The sequence below is a fragment of the Eptatretus burgeri genome, chromosome 13, assembly GCF_056783735.1.
Source record: "Eptatretus burgeri isolate ZD-2024b chromosome 13, Ebu_testis_v1, whole genome shotgun sequence".
Classification (NCBI taxonomy): Eukaryota; Metazoa; Chordata; class Myxini; order Myxiniformes; family Myxinidae; genus Eptatretus; species Eptatretus burgeri.
The window spans coordinates 14,817,947-14,839,415 of NC_140973.1; the positions used below are offsets into that span (position 1 = coordinate 14,817,947).

General features: G+C 43.7%; 1 protein-coding gene across 7 annotated transcripts in view; it reads left to right on the forward strand.

Moving 5' to 3' along the window:
• The first annotated feature begins 13,739 nt into the window (after positions 1–13,739).
• LOC147013898 (WD repeat-containing protein 26-like) overlaps positions 13,740–21,469 on the forward strand; it is a 56,326-nt gene continuing 48,596 nt past the window's right edge. For 2 of the 7 annotated variants that reach the window (XM_085851227.1, XM_085851230.1), the window contains exon 1: positions 13,745–14,119. In XM_085851227.1, coding sequence (XP_085707353.1) covers positions 13,944–14,119 — 176 coding nt within the window. In that variant the 5' untranslated portion in view covers positions 13,745–13,943. Of the gene's footprint in view, positions 14,149–21,469 lie in introns of all 7 variants that reach the window. The other 5 variants (XR_015050558.1, XM_085851232.1, XM_085851229.1 and 2 more) reach the window with 5 other exon arrangements.

Consider the following 21,469-nt stretch of genomic DNA (forward strand, 5'->3'; position numbering starts at 1 on the left):
GGGTGGTTACACCTACTATTGGTCTGGTCGCTCTGATGGTTACCATACCCAAGGAGTTGCTGTAGCTGTGTCCAATAAGCTGACCCCAATGATAATTGAGGTAACACCGGTCAACGAGCGTATTATGAGATTAAGGATTCGTCACTCCTTAGGTGTCATTTCCCTGGTCTCTGTTTATGCTCCGACTGAGGCGAGTGATCTCACCGTGAAGGATACATTCTACGCCACACTCGAGTCTGTGGTTGATCAGTGCCCCAGACAAGATACACTTCTAGTCTTGGGGGATTTCAATGCATCGACTGGAACTGATAGGGATGGTTATGAGGTGTGTGTTGGTCCCCATGGGTCAGGAACTATGAACCAGAATAGCACTAAGTTCCTTGACTTTGCAAGAAGTCATGGACTTAGGGTGGCTGGTTCATGGTTTCAGCGCCCGCAAGCTCATCGCTGGACTTGGTATTCCAACGCTGGCGGTGTGGCAAAGGAGATTGACCATGTCCTCATTGACGGTCGTTGGAGGATGATCCAGAACTGCAGGGTCTACCGGAGTGCTCAGTTCCTCAATACTGACCACAGGCTTGTTGTAGCAACTCTAAAGCTGCACCTTAAATCCTGGAGAATGGTACCATCCCAGCCTAGGCTGGATGTTGCCAAGCTCAGGGATGAGAGAGTAGCTGAGGAGTTTGCGAACAGGCTGAGTGGACACTTGGGGGGTCTGGGTGCTTTGGTGGGTACTGAAGAGTTGTGGAACACCTTCAAGACCACCGTCCTTGATGTTGCCGGTGGATGCCTTGGAGTTCACCGCAGGGCAAAGAAGAATTTTGTCTCTCAAGGGACACTGGATACCATTGACCAGAGTCGCAGGGCCAGGCTGAATGGCAGAGCTGAGCTGTTCAGGGAGCTGAGGCGTAAAACTGTACGTGCACTGAGGGTGGACAAGGAGGCCTATGTGCAAGGAATCTGTGAGGGGTAGAGCATCACCTGTGGACAGGTGATTCTCGTCCCGCTTACAGGGGAATTCGCGCATTACGTTCATCCAAGCCCATCCCTCGGAGCACTGCAGTTCGAGCAGAGAGTGGTAGGCTCTTGACAGAGGAGTCTGAAGTGAAGGCCCGCTGGGCCGGTTACTTCGAGCGGTTGTACCAGGCTGATCCCCCAGCTGTCGAGTTGGACGTCAAGGGTGTTACAATCCCTGTTGCTGACCCTCGAATCAACTGTGGTCCACCATCGCTTGTGGAAACACGGGCTGCGGTGAACCAGTTGAAACGGGGCAAAGCTCCAGGGATCTGTGGCATCCATGCCGAACTTCTCAAGGCTGGTGGAAATGCTGCACTCGCGTCGTTGCATGCAGTTTTGTGCTCTGCCTGGAACACAGGCATCATCCCAACTGACTGGAAGAGGGGCCTTGTTGTCCCTCTCTGGAAAGGGAAGGGTGATCGCCAAGACTGCAACAACTACCGAGGGGTGACGCTGCTCTCAGTGCCGGGCAAGGTCTTTGCTCGGATAATTCTTGATAGGGTTCGCCACCATCTGCTTGAGCACCAGCGTCCAGAGCAGTCAGGCTTTACACCAAAGAGGTCAACGATTGACCGTATCCTTGCACTTCGTGTCCTCACCGAACGCAGACGAGAGTTTCGGCAGGGGCTGCTTGCAGCCTATGTTGATCTCTGTAAAGTGTTCGATTCAGTGAATCGGGATGTCCTCTGGAGGATTCTTGGTCTTCGTGGGGTGCCACCGAAACTGATCGATCTGATGTCTGAACTCTACTCTGGTACTGAGAGTGCTGTGAAGTGTGGTGGTACCGCCTCTGACTTATTTCCAGTTGTTACTGGAGTTCGTCAGGGATGTGTACTTGCCCCCACACTTTTCAGCACTTGTATGGACTGGATTTTAGGGAGGATGTCGGAGAGATCAAGTTGCGGTGCATCGTTTGGCAATGTCAAGATCTCGGACCTTGATTTTGCAGATGATGCAGTCATCTTTGCGGAGACTTTAGATATCCTCTTGGGGGCCCTCGAGGTGCTGAATGAGGAGTCGGAGCCGTTGGGATTACGGATTTCTTGGGTCAAAACAAAGATCCAGGCTTTCGGTGACATCTTGGATGCTGCTGTCCTGTCTGTGTCTGTTTGTGGTGAGGATGTTGAGGTCGTGGATAGATTCACTTACCTTGGCAGTGATATTCATGTCTCCGCAGGTTGTGAGCTGGAGGTCAATAGACGTCTGGGTCGGGCCTAGGGAGTCATGGATTCACTGGATCATGGGGTGTGGCGCTGCCGGTACCTGTGCGGGAGGACGAAAGTCCGAGTCTTCAGGTCCTTGGTACTTCCAGTCTTGCTCTATGGGTGCGAGACTTGGACTTTGACCAAGGATCTGAGACGGAGACTTAATTCCTTTGGTACCAGGTCTCTTCGGAGAATCCTTGGCTATCGCTGGTCGGATTTTGTGTCCAACGAGCGGTTGCTGAGAGAGACTCGGATGAGATTTGTTACCTGCATAGTCCGTGAGCGTCAGTTGCGGCTGTATGGACATGTGGCTCGTTTTCCTGACGCTGATCCTGCTCACCAGATTCTCTCAGCGAGGGAGTCTCATGAGTGGAGGAGGCCAGTGGGCCGACCACGTGCCTCATGGTTGCAGCAGGTTGACCATCATCTCAAGGAGATGGGGATGGGCCTGGCATCTGCCTGGGGGATGGCCAGACGGAGGCCCCTGGAGTACCGGCGGAAAGTGGACGCAGCGACGCGCTGTTCTGGCACATGCTCCCATACCTGACCTGACCTGACCTCTTCTTCATTCATTTTCTTTGTCGAAATCTTTAACCTCCCGTCATTTTGCTTCTGTCGGGTGTTTGGTGATTTCTTTTGAAAGTTTCGTTTATTTGTGCTTTTGATAATCCGAATGGGGCCAAAATTTAAAAATAATTGGCATTCGTCTGAGATCTGACTAATGAATGCGATCTCATCGGATCGTTAATGTATTTAATGTCTTCATGAAAATAGCCTTTTTCTCTTATATTGTTTTCAACGTCGATTTTTTTTTTTTACATATATAAACATGGTTATTTGTTTACAAATATCAGTCACTCAAACGTCATTAATAAATAAAACTGTAAGACGAAAGACCAACTCATTTGTGTTATACACTGCTCGAAATTCGGAGCTGCTTGAAAGCGATCTGACGGATTTGAGCGAATAAAACTACCATGAAAGGAAGACAAAAAACAACTACTGCCTTCCTGAGTAGTGTGAGTATCGTTGAATTTTCATTGACGTTCAAACTGAATTTTATTTAATTCTCAAGGGATAAATGTTTTTTTTTTTTTGTTAAATTGAAATGGACTTCAAATACGGATGAAGTAGAATTGCATGCATTGAAGTATGTTGTGAATTTTATCTCGTGCTCAAAATGCAACAGTTGCAATTAAAACGTCTCAGCATGTACAATTTGCATTGTGACGTCATAATCCCTCTAGTGATCAACAAACGAGCTCTGTGATCACGAGAAGAAAATTAGAACGGCTACTGTAGAGCGCACGTACCTCCACCAGGCTGACCAGTTTACGTTTTCTACCCAAGTCCCACTGATAGGCCGGATCTGGATTCGGACCTGAACCAAAATCTAATTTAATCGGCCTTTTCACACCCATAACATGTTCACATCGTTTCATCCGAATCCGTCTATTAACCTTTTGAGATATCAGGTCAGGTCAGGTATGGGAGCATGTGCCAGAACAGCGCGTCGCTGCGTCCACTTTCCGCCGGTACTCCAGGGGCCTCCGTCTGGCCATCCCCCAGGCAGATGCCAGGCCCATCCCCATCTCCTTGAGATGATGGTCAACCTGCTGCAACCACGAGGCACGTGGTCGGCCCATTGGCCTCCTCCACTCACGAGACTCTCTCGCAGAGAGAATTTGGTGAGAGGGATCAGCGTCAGGAAAACGAGCCACATGTCCGTACAGCCGCAACTGATGCTCACGGACCATGCAGGTAACAAATCTCAATTTTGTTACCTGCATTTCTCAGAGGTAACTCTCTGATTGGTGCCTGCAATTGCCCCTGGCTCTGAGAAGCAAATTGAAGACATCAAAAAGGATCCCAACAACCCTGACACCACAATCTGCGGAATAGAGAGCAGACATTTTAATATCCGGACACAACCTAGTCAAACATCATACGCAGGCAGCATCCTCTGCTGGTCACGAGAGTTTTCATGATCAGTTCCCTTTCGAAACCATCCAGTGTGTTACGTGTCCATGGTCAGCATTGCCATCAGTGGCAAAGAATCATGGTCAACTGGAATTACAGGACAACAGGTTGAATGTCTGGCTTGGAACAGAGCATAGTCACGACTCATCAAAGCACTTAAGACCTCAAGCAGACAAATCGAGTTCAAGCCAATAGCGCCACCTCGCATGACAATATAACATCGTGTTTCCCCGTCCCCTTATGGCTTATACAAACCAATTGTGACACATAGCGAGTTAAAATAATATCAAGTAACAGCTCCCTGTACCAGTCAACAATGACGTCTAACATGTTAATATCACATCAGTTAACATCTTCCCCTTTATATGATCACAAGTGACATATAGCATGTTCATTTAACATCTTCCCCTTTATATGATCACAAGTGACATATAGCATGTTAATTTAACATCTTCCCCCATTATATGATCACAAGTGACATATAGCATGTTAATTTAACATCTTCCCCTTTATATGATCACAAGTGACATATAGCATGTTAATTTAACATCTTCCCCCATTATATGATCACAAGCGACATATAGCATGTTAATTTAACATCTTCCCCTTTATATGATCACAAGTGACATATAGCATGCTAATTTAACATCTGCCCCCCTTATATGATCGCAAGCGACATATGGCGTGTAAATTTAACATCTTCCCCCCTTATATGACCTGAAGCGACATATAGCGTGTCTTCATATCCCGTATCTTAATGGTTAGGGTGGTGGGCTTAGGATCCGAGGATCCTGAGTTCAAATCCCACTCGGCTGTTGAATTAATACCATGTGGGGTTGACTCTGCCTGTCATCCTTCCGAGGTCGGCAAAATGAGTGCCAGCTTGCTGGTATCCTGTGTCGGAGTGGCGACCCGTCCAGGATTGTACCCAATAGCCAAGGAGACTGCTTAGGCAGCACCAACGCTCTGCACAGAGTATGGTCCCAGTGGATGGATATCCCGTATCACCTCCCACCTTATATCAAAATATCGGTACGCACACTCGTCTCTAAGCTGTCTATCCTGGGTTTGAATCCCGACCCAGCAATAAACCGTAATCCTGGTGTTTCTCAGGCATGGTGATTCATCAATCAATGTGCCATCCTTCAGATTGATGTTAAACGGACGTCCCGTCTGCCAGCATTCGTTGGTGGACGTTAAAGATCCCAAGGTGTCCTTTGCAAAGTAGAGGCGAGTTATCCCCGGCACGATGGCAAAAAATTTCCAAAATCCTGCCCTAACTACTGCTATGAAGGCAATGGCAAACCACCGAGCAGAGCACGACACCAAGAAACTGCTTCGGCAGCACCGACGCTCTGAAACAGAGTATGGATGGTCCATCAGAATCTCAATCAGAATACTGTGTACAGTTTGGCCAACAAAACAATCGGCATCATATTGTTACCCAATGTCAAGGTGTGTTCTAAGGAAATGAGGTAAATGGACTCTGGTGAGAAAAATATTGCAATTGAGCAAACAAAATTGAACACCTGTCCCTGTTTGCTATTGGCAGAAGAGAAGGTGATGAGTTGACAAGATTTGCTATCTCATCTCCAGTCAATCATCCCAACTCTCATCTCCAGTCATCTCATCTTCAGCCAGTTATCCCAGCTCTCATCTCCAGTCATCTCATCTTCAGCCAGTTATCCCAGCTCTCATCTCCGGTCATCTGCAATCATCTCATCTCCAGTCAGTCATCCCAACTCTCATCTCCAGTCATCTCATCTTCAGACAGTTATCCCAGCTCTCATCTCCGGTCATCTCATCTTCAGCCAGTTATCCCAGCTCTCATCTCCGGTCATCTCATCTTCAGCCAGTTATCCCAACTCTCATCTCCAGTCATCTCATCTTCAGCCAGTTATCCCAGCTCTCATCTCCGGTCATCTGCAATCATCTCATCTCCAGTCAGTCATCCCAACTCTCATCTCCAGTCATCTCATCTTCAGCCAGTTATCCCAGCTCTCATCTCCGGTCATCTGCAATCATCTCATCTCCAGACAATCATCCCAACTCTCATCTCCAGTCATCTCATCTTCAGCCAGTTATCCCAGCTCTCATCTCCAGTCATCTCATCTTCAGCCAGTTATCCCAGCTCTCATCTCCGGTCATCTCATCTTCAGCCAGTTATCCCAACTCTCATCTCCGGTCATCTCATCTTCAGCCAGTTATCCCAGCTCTCATCTCCGGTCATCTGCAATCATCTCATCTCCAGTCAGTCATCCCAACTCTCATCTCCAGTCATCTCATCTTCAGCCAGTTATCCCAGCTCTCATCTCCGGTCATCTCATCTTCAGCCAGTTATCCCAGCTCTCATCTCCGGTCATCTCATCTTCAGCCAGTTATCCCAACTTTCATCTCCGGTCATCTCATCTTCAGCCAGTTATCCCAGCTCTCATCTCCGGTCATCTGCAATCATCTCATCTCCAGTCAGTCATCCCAACTCTCATCTCCAGTCATCTCATCTTCAGCCAGTTATCCCAGCTCTCATCTCCGGTCATCTCATCTTCAGCCAGTTATCCCAGCTCTCATCTCCGGTCATCTGCAATCATCTCATCTCCAGTCAGTCATCCCAACTCTCATCTCCAGTCATCTCATCTTCAGCCAGTTATCCCAGCTCTCATCTCCGGTCATCTCATCTTCAGCCAGTTATCCCAGCTCTCATCTCCGGTCATCTCATCTTCAGCCAGTTATCCCAGCTCTCATCTCCGGTCATCTCATCTTCAGCCAGTTATCCCAGCTCTCATTTCCGGTCATCTCATCTTCAGCCAGTTATCCCAGCTCTCATCTCCGGTCATCTGCAATCATCTCATCTCCAGTCAGTCATCCCAGCTCTCATCTCCAATGATTGACACTTGCTAGCCCTCTGCCATCTTGACAAACATAGCACTGAGACATGTCGTTGTCAGAATCACGAAACTTCGCAGCAAATGGCGGGAAAAACTTATGTACTTTTCAACTCGCCCTCATATATCTTTCTTCTCGTAATAGTGGGACCATGACCCCCAAAAAATTGCAAGAAAACGTTTTATGGTATTTTTATTTGTTTTATTAGGCCTTCAGAACAACATATTAAAAGTTTCCAAAAAATTGACTACCAGAAAGTGTTTAAATATGGCATTAGTAAAAATAAATAAGTACGATTAACAAAAAAAAACAAAAACTGACTAAAATACTTCGAAATGCCAAAGTAAGTTCCACAGTCTATCCTCGAGAAATTAGTCTCGAACTGTAGAGCATATGTTCCAACGTACCTTCCCTGAACATTTAGTCTTCATTTTCATCATCTGAAACTGGCTCGGATCCGGAAGCCACATTACCGCAGTTCCCTTCTCGGCAAGGTCCGCAGGATCTGGTGCATTCAAGGCCATGTTTATTACAGCTACATTTCAGTATGCTCCATCCTGTAGTGCAGTTGCAGTGGATCATTTTGAGCAGAATGTCCGGCGCAGGGCTCTTATGCATCATGAGTGGAATAAGTTTGTCCCCTTGCACGTCCCAGCCCCATTCAGTATGGTCCATGCCGTCGTCCTTGCCCATCCAAACCATGACTTGTGGGTACGTCCGCCATGAGTGAAGGTTTGTGGCCGAGGTTGTTGGAGGCAGTCTTCCGGGTGTCACGAAGGTCTTTGCTGCCGCGAAAGAGTCAGATCGGGTTCCGTCAAACAAGGACACCATCGCCTTGCAACCAGTGGTTTCTCCAGTAAATTGATCTACCATTGGTGCGCAAGAGACCTGTGAACAGGCACGCAAGACAGATTCATCCTTGATGACTTTTTGGAAAACAGATTTCTTTGCCACCCCAAAGATTCTCGAAATAGTGTCGCATCCGGAGAAGGCATGGGCAAACAATAGATCAGAGCAGACTCATCGTCACCAAGCATCCGTTTCAGAACTTTGATGTTATAAACATTTGGTTTCCCCTTGTCTGGCCGAAAGAACAGGTCCTTGCAGTCCTTCGTAGATGCATGATACGGCAGCAGTACCAGCAGATCTGTGTCTTCTCCGATCAGGGTTGTTCAATTGTAGGATGTCATTGTGACGGATGCTTTCACGATGTCCAAGTTCTCATCTCCTTCAGCTTGGATGATGTGACAGTCTTACTGCCGCAAGTGTTCAGAGATCAAGTGGACGAGGTCCTGTTTGTTCTCCAAACGATTATTGTTGTATCCGATATGTTGACCTTGTTCGAAACCAGAGTTCGGCTTCGTCGCCGATGCGTATTGTCCTTTGTACTTGGTCCTCCATCATATCGATCAAAGACAACGGTGGCATCGACGTACAGGTCTGACATGAAAGACACGTAGGTGTCGGGAATTGAGCTGTAGGTGTTGCCTTCGGTCCATTTCAGTCGAGGTAGAAGTGAACCACCATCTATAACGTAGTGATCAGTCTTTGGAATGGACTGAAGAACAGCATCTTCTGACGAAGTAACATGCCATCGTATAGCGTCCAGAAGTTGTGCTTTTTCTGGCTTCTGCACACGATTCTTTGCTTCAAACAAGGATAGTGGATATGAGGAAAGTTCATATTTCATTACCTCATCTAGGCACAGATTTCCCAACTGGGATTCCACAAGGAACCTCTGAAATAACAGTGCTGGATCAATGGTGCGATCCTCGGTGACATTGATGGCCCGGGCTGATGCTCGCGTCCTCACTGCAGTGTTTCGCTTGTACGAATATGAGAAGACAGATTGTTTTTAAAAATGGACAGATCTTCCATTTTCTTCACTTAACTGTGTTTCTGCCAACAGTGAAAAGGTCCTGCTAATTTACATCCTCGTTAGCATTCATCCCTGTGATGATGTTGCGATGGGTCACCTCATCCGAGAATGGACAATGCTGTTCAAGCTTTGTGGCAATTTTGGCCGAGTACATCTTGTCCCTGTGTGTTGGTGTTCGTGATCTGAAACAAAAAAAAGAGGTTTTAGCATCAATGACGTCATGACGTCACAATGGATAGTTTTGTCAGCATCAGTAATTATAACTTTACTAAAATAATGATACGTCGAGATAATTTTTACACTTAACCCTTTGAGTCATGAATTAATTACCTCCGTCACCGAAGGTGAATGAGGTTATGTTTTCACCACTTTCTGTCCGTTTGTTACTTACTAAATTGAATATTTTTCAAGTCTACTGGTCAGTCGATTTTGTTCTGTCTGTCTGTCTGTCTGTCTGTCTGTCTGTTGGCTGCTCTTAGAGCACCCTTATTCTGGGAATTTCCATCTGTCTGTCTGTCCGCAAAACTTTGGTCAAGCCTAGGGGCTAAACCACTCAACCGATTCCAATGAAATTTGGTAGGTAGGACCAATATTTCTGGGAATCGTATGCTTTCGAATATGGGACCCCGGGCCTGAGCAACGGCCCTTTAAAGTGCTCAAAAAATCGAAAAGAAAATCGAAAAAAAAATCGAAAAATCGAAGCTTAGAGTTCTGCGCGCAATCTATCGAGCTCCCTTCATGCCAATTTGCAGCCCTAACAAAAAATATTTGTAGGAGGAGATAGGTTTTGGGTGAGTTCATGTCGAACATTTCAGAAACAGTTAATTGCGAATATCTCTAAGAGAAAGAGTCTGATTTTGATGAAACTTGGGTGAAATGTGTACAATGTGGCGAGCATGTACACAAAAATGAATGGTTGCTATGCACACCTCCGTTGCTTAGCAACAGCTAAAATACTTTATCGTATATCGTACACTTATTGTGGACTGTACAAAAAAATCAATACCTCCGAAACTGGACCTCCGAGGGACCTGTTTTTTTTTGTGCCCAAGGAGAATTTCTTGCAGCATCATATAAAAAAATAAAATATTTAGCGAATAGATAAATGGAATTACCAGGGCTGCCATTTGTTGGAGTCTCTTTGGAAACATGCCTGAAATTTCACAAGGCGGGTTTCTGGGCACAAACTAAGAGGGCTGTCATAATCATATTTATTGTGCTAAATTGATTGATCGCATGTACATGAATATCGGCTAGTCGCGTCGGCCAGCTTTCCATCTAGAGCGAGCAGCCATGTCACCTACCGGCTTGTCTGTATGTCTGTCTGTTCGGTCCAGTGCTCCGTTAGTACAATGGTGATTTCGATGAAACTTGGTTGGTAGGTTCATACCATGACCTAGTTGTGTGCAAATGAGAACCGTTGCTATGGACCCATCCGTTGCCTAGCAACGGACCTTTGAAATTTTCAAAAAAATCTCAAAAATTTATTTTTCCGAAAATCAAAAATCGGGCCACGAGCGACTGTGGGCAGTACATTCAGCCATGTCAAAAATTTCCAGCCTGATCCTATGAAAACTGTCGGAGAAGATAGACTTTGAATGAACCCTGGTCGAAAACAATAAAAAAACGAAGTTCGTTATATCTCAGAGACTGAGTCAGATAGACATGAAACTGGTATGGTAGGTTCATGGTATGTCCTACTTATGTGTGAGAACGAACCGTTGCTATGGACGCTTTTGTTGGCTAGTAACGGCTGAAAAACGACTAAATTCAACTTGATCGACTACCCACGTCCGCCTACCGGCTTGTCTGTTTGTCACCTACAGGTCACAATTTTCAACCGATCTTCACGAAACATCACCACCTGGTATAGTTTGGCATATGGTAGAGTTTTGCATAAGCCTATTGTTTTTGAGGTCAAAAGGTGGAGGTCAACATAGGCCAAAAGTCAATAACTTAGGTGAGATTTCTAAAATTCTCAATTTTCATCCGATTGACTTAAAATTTGAAGAGGATTTATATTTCAGGTCAACAAATTCAACCACCAATTATTTTTCAGGTCAACATTGACCAAAAGGTCAACATAGGCCCAAGGTTGACAACTAAGGAGCTATTTCTAAAATCCTCAATTTTCATCTGATTGACTTGAAATTTGAAGAGGATTTATATTTCACGTCAACGAATTCAACCACCAATTATTATCTTGCCAAAACTTCGTTTTTGCAAGATCTGTTACTTGGTAAGTTTTTTTTGTTTGTTTGTTTGTTTGACTGTAATCATTGGATTTTTCACCTTTATATCACTCTGTAGAGCACAATTCTCATCGGAAACTCTTGTGGGTACACATATCGTCGTATTATTACAATACCCTTCAGCACACATAAAGGTCAAGGTCAAGGTCACTTTGCGGTAAATCATGGAGGTCACCGAAACCCTTATTTTTTGAATAATTTTAATCCAATCATCTCCAAACTTTATGGGAATATAGTTCATGGTCTGGTGCTCAGCTGATTAGTTTTTGGTGGCAATTGGCCTTGACCTTCATGGTTAGTGCTTAAGGTCGAAATATTTTGACCCCAAGGTCAAATTTTGAAATCTTAGGTACCATATCGTGTAATACCTCATATGAAAACCCTTGATGAGTGCTTTCCAGATCTGTAATAAGTTTGACGCTATGACGTCATTTGATAACGTCATGACGAACAAAAATGGATTTTTCATGAACATTTTATTTCCTCAGTTCTTATCAAAATCTTTTGATAGTACATGTGCATGAGTCCTGGAGACATACCCTTAACCATACGGACTTATTGAGGTCAAGGTCAAGGTCACAAAAATGTCAAGCATCAAGGTAGACGAAACCCTTATTTTTTGAGTAATTTTGATCGAATCATCTCCAAACTTTGTGGGAATGTAGTCAATGGCTTAGCGCTCAGCTGATTAGTGTTTGTTTGTGATCGACCTTGACCTTCAAGGTTAGCGCCTGAGGTCAAACATATTTGACCCCAAGGTCAAATTTTCAAGTTTTAGGAACCATATCGTGTAGTACCTCAAATTGAACACCTCGATGAGTGCTTTCTAGATATGTCAAGCTTGAGACATTATGATGTCATTTGGTGACGTTATGAGGCAAAAGAATATTTTTCATGGTTACTCTGTGGAACGATTCTCATCGGAATCTCTTGTAGGCAGATATTCCTCAAGGAGTCGCTCCTGGTGGATAGCAGCTCTGTTCACCTCAGTGTGACCTTAAAGAAGTCACACATGGTCACCTTTTGGCAAGATACGGGTCACCCTGCAGGTGACATTGGTTTTTCATTTTTGAGGTCAACATAGACCAAAAGGTCAACATAGGCCCAAGGTCGACAACTAAGGAGATATTTCTAAAATCCTCAATTTTCATCCGATTGACTTGAAATTTGAAAAGGATTTATATTTCATGTCAACGAATTCAAGCACCAATTATTTTTGAGGTCAACGTAGACCAAAAGGTCAACATAGGCCCAAGGTCGACAACTAAGGAGGTATTTCTAAAATCCTCAATTTTCATCCGATTGACTTAAAATTTGAAGAGTATTTATATTTCACGTCAACGAATTCAAGCACCAATTGTTTTTGAGGTCAAAATAGTTTTCTGGATTTTACAAGCGTCATGTTCTGCACGACGTCTTCTTCTTGTTTGTTTGTTTGTCTGCAGGATATCTCAAAAAGTTGTGGTGTCAGATTTTGATGAAATTTGGTGGACAGGTTGGGTGTGAAACAAGGACGAAGTGATTCGATCTTGGTGAAGATCCACATCCGGATCCGACTATTAGAATTTTTAAATGAATCGTTCACCATTGAGAGATTGGGCCAAAAACAATAAATAGCATGATATCTCAAAAATGTATTGGGCCCGATATGTTCTCGTGAATCAAGAATTACGTGGTGGAGGTATGCGCTCTACCGAGTGTCCGAGTTTCTACAATGAAATTATAATCAATTTTCTTTGCATGATTTTATTTATTTCGGATGTATTTATCTCATTGAAAGTCGTATTATCCCTCCCCCCCCATTAATCTCAAAGGGTTAAAGTGGTTAGAAAGTGTTCAATTCACCAGATATGAGTACATATGAGATGTTCTTACATTGGCTGCCATCTTTTTCTAACCTCACATCTAGACCTTTTATTTTGGTCCAATTTTTGGCAATTTTTGATATGTTGTTCTGTCGATGTAAATAGAAAAGATAAATACCATAAAGCGTTTTCTTGAAATTTTTTTGGGGGGGGTACGTGGCAATTTTTCCATATTTTGACTTTACTATTATTGTCATTTTGTGTCGTCTGTCTGTCTGTCTGTCTGTGTGTAAGAGCAATCACGCCAAAACTACTGGGCCAATTGCCACCAAACTCGGCACGTGGACCAAGTTCGACCTTGTGCTGAACATGGGCTACTTGGCTTCATCCTTAGTCACGGGGGAAGGTTGATGATACTTCTCTTCGTAAATGTGTATCGTGGAACACCACCCGGTGGTGGTGGCATTGGGTATTACAAGTCGGCTGTGGAGATAAGTTGCATTTTTGCACTGCACACCACACGTCCCTAGAGAGGGTGGGAAGCCCCAAAGCCAACGCAGGGAAAGGGAGGGGGGATGGGAGTCCGAAGGGAGGGGAAGTGGTGGGGTGGGAGGAGGAACCCAACGTTGCCCGGCAACGCCATGCACCGCTGCTCGTATATAAAATGTTCTGATTTTTTTTTGCAGAGGCGATTAATTTTGATGAACATTGCAGAGACCTGAGGTTATATAAGGTTGGCGATCAAGAAAAACGAACAAAGAAACATGTGTATTGAAGACAGAATGTAACCGATAGACCGATTCATTTATTCATTTATTTACGCTGCAAAGCTCGTTCGAGCTCAATCCGTGTTGTGATGACGTCACGAGGCAAAACAAAGGCATCGGTGGCGGCCTAGCGGAGGAAGAGCGGGTTCGCGGCCATGCAGTCCAATGGGGTTGCGGGAAACGGGAGCGACTTAACGATACAGAACGGTGGGGATGCGGATGGGGATGGAGACGGCCTTGAGGTGCCGGCGAAGAAGGCGCACTGCCTGTCGCAGAGGGAGCGCGATGTGGTGCGGATTGTCGGGCAGTACCTTAATGGCCTCGGTCTCAGGTTGGAAAGGATAGGCCCTCACTATGCTTGTACGTGCTGTGGAATTCGAATAGCGTTTGTGTTTCTTGAACTTGGTGTTTGTGTGTTTTATGTGTGTGTTTTATGTGTGTGTTTGTGAGTGTGTGTGTGTTTGTGAGTGTGTGTGTTTTATGTGTGTGTTTGTGAGTGTGTGTGTTTTATGTGTGTGTTTGTGAGTGTTTGTGTTTTATGTGTGTGTTTGTGAGTGTGTGTGTTTTATGTGTGTGTTTGTGAGTGTGTGTGTTTTATGTGTGTGTTTGTGAGTGTGTGTGTTTTATGTGTGTGTTTGTGAGTGTGTGTGTTTTATGTGTGTGTTTTATGTGTGTGTTTGTGAGTGTGTGTGTTTTATGTGTGTGTTTGTGAGTGTGTGTGTTTTATGTGTGTGTTTTATGTGTGTGTTTGTGAGTGAGGGTGTTATATGTGTGTGTTTGTGAGTGTGTGTGTTTTATGTGTGTGTGTTTGTGTTTTATGTGTGTGTTTTATGTGAGGTGAGTGTGTGTTTGTGAGTGTGTGTGTTTTATGTGAGTGTGTGTGTTTTATGTGAGTGTGTGTGTTTTATGTGAGTGTGTGTGTTTTATTTATGTGTGTGTGTTTTGAGTGTGTGAGTGTTTTGAGTGTGTGAGTGTTTTATGTGTTGTTTGTGTGTTATGTGTGTGTTTTATGTGTTTTGTGTGTGTGTGTTTTATGTGTGAGTGTGTTTGTGTTTTATGAGTGTGTTTGTGAGTGTGTGTTTTATGTGTTTGTGTGTTATGTGTGTGTGTTTTATGTGAGTGTGTGTGTTTTATGTGTGAGTGTGTGTATGTGTGTGTGTTTTATGTGTGTGTTTCATGTGAGGTGAGTGTGTTTTATGAGTGTGTTTGTGAGTGTGTGTGTTTTATGTGAGTGTGTGTGTTTTATGTGTTTGTGTGTTATGTGTGTGTTTTGTGTGTGTGAGTGTTTTATGTGTTGTTTGTGTGTTATGTGTGTGTGTTTTATGTGTGTGTTGTGTGTGAGTGTGTTGTGTGTGTGAGTGTTTTATGTGTGAGTGTGTTTGTGTTTTCTGTGTGAGTGTGTTTGTGTTTTATGTTTGAGTGTGTTTGTGTTTTATGTGTCTGTGTGTTATGTGTGTGTTTTATGTGTTTGTGTGTTTGTGTTTGTTTTATGTTGAGCGTTGTGTGTTTTATGAGTGTGTGTTTTTTATGTGTATGTGAGTGTTTTATGAGTGTGTTTTATGTGAGTGTGTGTGTTTGTGTTATGTGTGTGTTTTATGTGTGTGTGTGTGTTTGTGTTTTATGGGTGTGTTTTATGTGAGGTGAGTGTGTATTTTATGAGTGTGATTGTGAGTGTATGTGTTTTATGTTATGTGTGTATTTTGAGTGTGTGAGTGTTTTGTGTGTGTGTTTTGAGTGTGTGTTTTTGTGTGTGTGTGTTGTGTTTGTGTGTTTTGAGTGTGTGAGTGTTTTGTGTGTTGTTTGTGTGTTATGTTTGTGTTTTATGTGTGTTTTGTGTGTGTTTTATATGTGTGTTTTGTGTGTGTGAGTGTTTTATGTGTGAGTGTGTTTGTGTTTTATGTTTGTGTTTTATGAGTGTGTTTGTGAGAGTGTGTTTTACATGGTTATGTGTTTGTGTGTTATGTGTGTGTGTTTTATCTGTTTGTGTGTTTGTGTTTGTTTTATGTTGAGCGTTGTGTGTTTTATGAGTGTGTGTGTTTTATGTGTGTGTATGTGTTTTTTATATTTTGTGGGGGGGCTATCCGAATATCTGAGTCATGGTACATTTAATGGCAGAAGTACAATTGTAAAAGCCGTGCTACTTTTATCACAAACAATATTATGACTTGGCCAGTCATAGTTCGATTTTGTACATTAATATATATATATATATATATATATATATACACCTCAGAGAAAATGAACACATAAACAAGGATCGTTTGTTACCCTCACCGAAGGAGAGTGTATTGCATTTCGATCTGTCTGTTTGTCTGCATTGAATGTACTAAAGTAGGCCACAAACGGCACCAAGTACATCTATCAACCGAGTATGTCTATAAAGTATGTACAATTAGAATGTGAGTACATCTACAAAGTACGTACAATTAGAATGTCCTTAAAATGCATACTAAAAAAAACCATATGAAACTGGAAGGGCAGTCGGTAGAGCGCATACCTCCGCCACACAATGCCTGATCCATGAGAACATATCAGGCCCAATACATTTTTGAAATATCATGCGATATATCATTTTTGCTCTATCTCTGAATGGTGAAGAATCACTTTAAAAATTAAATAATTCTCGTATCCAGATCTTGTTTCAGATCTTCAACAAAATCGAATCAAATTGACCTTGTCACACACCCAACGTGTCCACCAAGTTTCGTCCGAATCCGTCCACAACTTTTTTGAGAAATCGTGCTACATTTCATTTTTGGCCCCATCTCTCAATGGTGAAGAATCACTTTTAAAATTATTGGATCCGGAACCGGATCTTCACGAAAATCTGATCAGTTCATCCTTGTCACAAACTTAATTTGCCTTCAAAATTTCATCCGAATCCTTCAAAACCTTTTGAGATGTACTGCTCACAGACAGACAAATAGACAAACAAACAGGGGTGAAAACATAACCTCCATCCACTTTGGGTGGCGGAGGTAATTAATGATTGTTTTCACGTTTCCAACACTGACGTCACATTATTTTGCAGTTTCACGTTTACTAATCCGGTGTTTCTCCAAAATTATCTGTTCCCAATCTTTTAATACGTTTCCTTGATTGACTCCAAGTGGTTGCATTTGAGAATTCTCAAGATTACCTTATATGGATTTATTGCCATTGTTTCACATCAGTGTACCATTTAAACATAACACAACTCTATGAAAGACCAGTTGATTCCATAAGGCTCACAACAAGTGTGTGTGTCTATCCTGAGGCATGCCAGAAAATACCTTCTTGCAAATCTCAAGGTTGAACTCTCCAACCTATCTCCTTCCTCTGATTCATGCTGGCATCTTGTCAAGTCTGGTGAATGTTTCCTCTTCATCACGTCCATCGCCTCAAATGGCATTATTTCAGACTCTTCCCAAGATAAGGCAGAATGTCTAAACTCTGTGTTTTCCTCCAAATCTCGTCGACTCAATTGATGCTGTTCTGTCTCCATCTTACTCCCTCATATCCACTGTATGCTGGACTTTGTATCCTACTCATCCGAGAAGGCAGAGCAAGCTCCGTCCAGCCGTGACCCTGCTTCAACAATGGGCACAGGTGGCATCAGTGTCCATGTTCTAAAATTCTGCACTCTGCCTTCTTGCTTCCCTTTGTCTGCCATATTCAGTCTGTCCTTTTCGTTTGGCTACCTCCCGTTGGCTTGGGAGTCAGCAAGCATAACTCCCATCTCCGAGAAGGGTGCAAGAACAGATCCTATCAACTATATGCCAGTGATTTTACTTTCAATTACAAGCAAAGTCTTGGAATTCATCATCGCTGCTAATGTCAAGTCTTTCCTGTTTTTAAAATTTAAACAGTCTGATCGCTGAACATCAGTTTGGATTGCGTCTCAGGCACTCAACTCTCGACGTGCTGCTGCCCCTCTCTCAGCAATGGCTGCTCCTCTCAAACTAGAGGTTAGGACCCTCTCCTTGGACATATATCGGGCCTTTGACATAGATTGGGATCCTGCTTTGCTTGCTAAACTCTCTGCCTATGCAATAGAAGGATGCCTTCATTCCATGTATTTCTGACTTCCTCCACTTTCACAGTCAACATGTTACTATCAGAGACCCTCTCCTTTCCTCTCCCTGTGGAGTTTAGAGTTTCCCACAGTGTGTTCGGCCCAGTCTTGTTCCTCATTTACATATAAATGACGTCATCGATGCTCTGGAAAACCTGCTCTTGCTTTTTTGCAGAAGACTTCACATTGTGCTGTACACTGTACAGTACCCCCATCCCCACTGCTGGATAGACTGAAGCTGCATCACTCTCTGCTGATTTGGAATTTATTAGATGCTGATCTGATAGATGGAACATGTCCTTGAACTCTAGAAAATTTCACTGTCTCACCCTGTCACTCTGGAAGGATAATCAAACTAACCCACCGATACATTTCTATGGACAGACACTGGTTAGAGGTTCAGTCTCTTGAACTTCTAAGACTCACCATCAACCATGACCTCTCTCTTGGAATGAACACCATAAATCTGGCCTCCAAAGCCAGTCACAGACTGGGCATCCAATGTCAATCCAAGTCTTTCCTTGGAAAATCAGAGCTACTCACAGTCTACAAGACCTTTGTCCATAGCTTACTGAGGTACTGCTCTCCACTCTGGGCTTGTGCCCCAGCTTCACATTTGTCTCCTGCATTCTTTGGAATCTAAGGCTCTCAACATTATTGGAGTCTCCCATAACAAGGCCGAAGCATAACATCTGTTGTTTTCATATAGCAGACATGTCTCTGCTCTCTGTGTTTTTACCGCCTCTTGTCCAATATTGCTCCCTGTGCTCTCAGACTTCAAACCCTCCCCAGCAACTACAGGATGCATGTGTTCTTTCAGTAACCCTCTCCTAGTTAAACCTCCAAAATCCAGGCTAACAGCACACAACTCCTTTGTTCCTCGCTTCTGTCATCCATGAAACTGGCTTCGAGGCCATTCTTTCCCACTTCCTCCAAGGCTTCAAGCAGGCCACAGTGCACCACCACCTCATGTCATCCCCCATCCTGACTCATGATATTTATTTCCCCTCTTCACCCAACCCTCTTACTCACTAATTTCAGTGTTTCCTCTCCTTTTCTCTGTCATCTTTTCTTGTTCTTTATTATCTTGTGGCCGTGCCCAGTTGTTGTCCCGCTACCCCACGTAGATTTAACCTTTGCTTGACCGTGAGCCTCGCTCTTGTAGAAGAAAAACAAAAAGAGAATTGCAACACCAAATCGTGCAGACGGTCGGCCTCCTGTGAATTCAGCGTTATTTATGTTCTCCTTGAGCATGAACGTGATGACCTAGCTGTTTCACAGCACGTGTTGCCTGCCATATTGACTTTACCCAGAATGCTTTGATGTATACAAGTTGCTCAGGATGGACAGTGTAAATTTATACAATGAAAGGTCCAATTGAACCTTGAACGGCCTTCGTGTAACCAATCCCATGAGTTCACGCTGCATTTGAGCAAAATCCAAAACCTAAAACACTTTTGTCTCCCATTGCTGCTTTGTGCATATGGCAGGAAGTCAAAGTTTGTTTCTCTGCAGTGGAATATCAACAGGAGTCTTTTCTTGGCATTCGGTGCATTCATAAAATACATTCAGCATGCCAAAACGAGAATAATAACAAAGTACAGATATATTGCTTACAGGATGTACGGGTAATGGGGTTTGGAGTAGGTATAAGATGTTGTACCACGATGTAATTCTACTTCGGTAAATAATACATTTTACCTGCTGTCCAGCACAGCTCGCATAACCCTCTAATCAAAATGATTGCAACTGTGCTCAACTAATTTGCGATGTACTTCTCTGGCTTGCCTACCTCATGTTGCTGTCAGTTGGTGAATTTGGTGTAGCGAGTCATGCCGTGTTGGCATCCAATGAGTGGTGTGGCTAAATAAGTTTCCCCAGCTGCTTTTTCTGCTCCTCTTTAAATAATGATGCTCCCACAAGTCCCTGCTGTGACCTGGGATGATCTTCATAAGGACTTGGACATTATAAACCGAGTAACACATCCTTCACACGACCAAGCATGTGATTTCAGGCGTGTGAAAATCAACAGGTGGTTGCAAGTTTTGACCCAATAATAAAAACAAAAAGGTACCGCACGCTCTGCAGTTAAGAGTTATTACTCCGCATGTGTGACGTGAAAAGCAGGGTGAAGCAATTGGTTTACTTGGTCTGTAGCCTCGCGTTGGCTTCACGGTTAAGCAGGCTGGCTTACGATCTTAGGCTCTTGAGTTTGAGCCCTTGTCATGCTGTTGAAATAACATCAGGTGGGTTGACTCAGCCCGTCATCTTTCTGAGGTTGGCAAAATGAGTACCACCTTACTGGTAACAGGGATACTGCATCAGCGGCACAGCAACGCTTTCAGAAATGATGCAACCAGCTGCCACAGACTGCATACAAAACACCAACTACTTTATCCGTCTCTCTGTCCACACACATCAATTTATGATCGAGGTTTTTAATGATTGAGTTATGAACCTGATTTTAATTGAATGTCATATTTTTGAACATGAATCGGAAAACGAACCTGAAGTTTTGCAGTATTTTGGATTTGGATTCGTCCCGATCGCACTTGCGCAGAGAGGAGTGACATAATAATTTTTTACTCTTGTCTACCTGCCTGGTAGTCAAATAAAACTGAAAATCATTCCAAACAAGAAACTTACCGTTTTTAAGGACGTCATAAAGTACACAAACAACAGGCACGAAGAACTAATGTAATGTACTCAATAAGGTGGTGTAAAAGACTGTGCATCAACAGCGGTAAACTTCCAAAAAATGTTTTTCTCAACATTTAAAATCTTAACTTTATTTCAATTGGTGGTGGTGGTGGTTGTTGTATGGCAGCTTAGCTGCTGGGATAGCTATCATTTCTTGAAGCGCGACTGTGTCGCTGATGCAGTGCCCCGCTACCAGTGCACACACTGGAACTGGTACTCATTTCGCCGACCTCGGAAGGATGACAGGCTGAATCAACCCAATGGTGTATTAATTCAGCAGCCGACGGGGCTTGAACTCAGGACCCACTCAGGACCCTCGGATCCCTCGTATCCCAAACCACCACCCTAACCACTGAGCCAACACCAGGCTTATTTCAATTGAATTATATGCTTGGACACTAAAGCACAAATCGCCTTTTTGGCACTTTCAGAAACCTTTCGTTTAGCATTCTTTGGACAAAATATTATGGCATTTTACACCATTTCGACCCATCAAATTTGCCGCTCGCAGATCCTGCTCATCAATGTCTCTCTCTCTCTCTCTCTCTCTCTCTCTCTTTCTCTTTCTCTTTCTCTTTCTCTTTCTCTTTCTCTCTCTCTCTCTCTCTCTCTCTCTCTCTCTCTCTCTCTCTCTCTTCTCTCTCTTTCTCTTCTCTCTCTCTTTCTCTCTCTCTTTCTCTCTCTTTCTTTCTCTCTTTCTTTCTTTCTCTCTCTTTCTTTCTCTCTCTTTCTTTCTCTTTCTCTCTCTTTCTTTCTCTCTCTTTCTTTCTCTCTCTTTCTTTCTCTCTCTTTCTTTCTCTCTCTCTTTCTCTCTCTTTCTTTCTCTCTCTTTCTTTCTCTCTCCTTTCTCTCTCTTTCTTTCTCTCTCTTTTCTCTCTCTCTCTCTTTCTTTCTCTCTCTTTCTTTCTCTCTCTTTCTTTCTCTCTC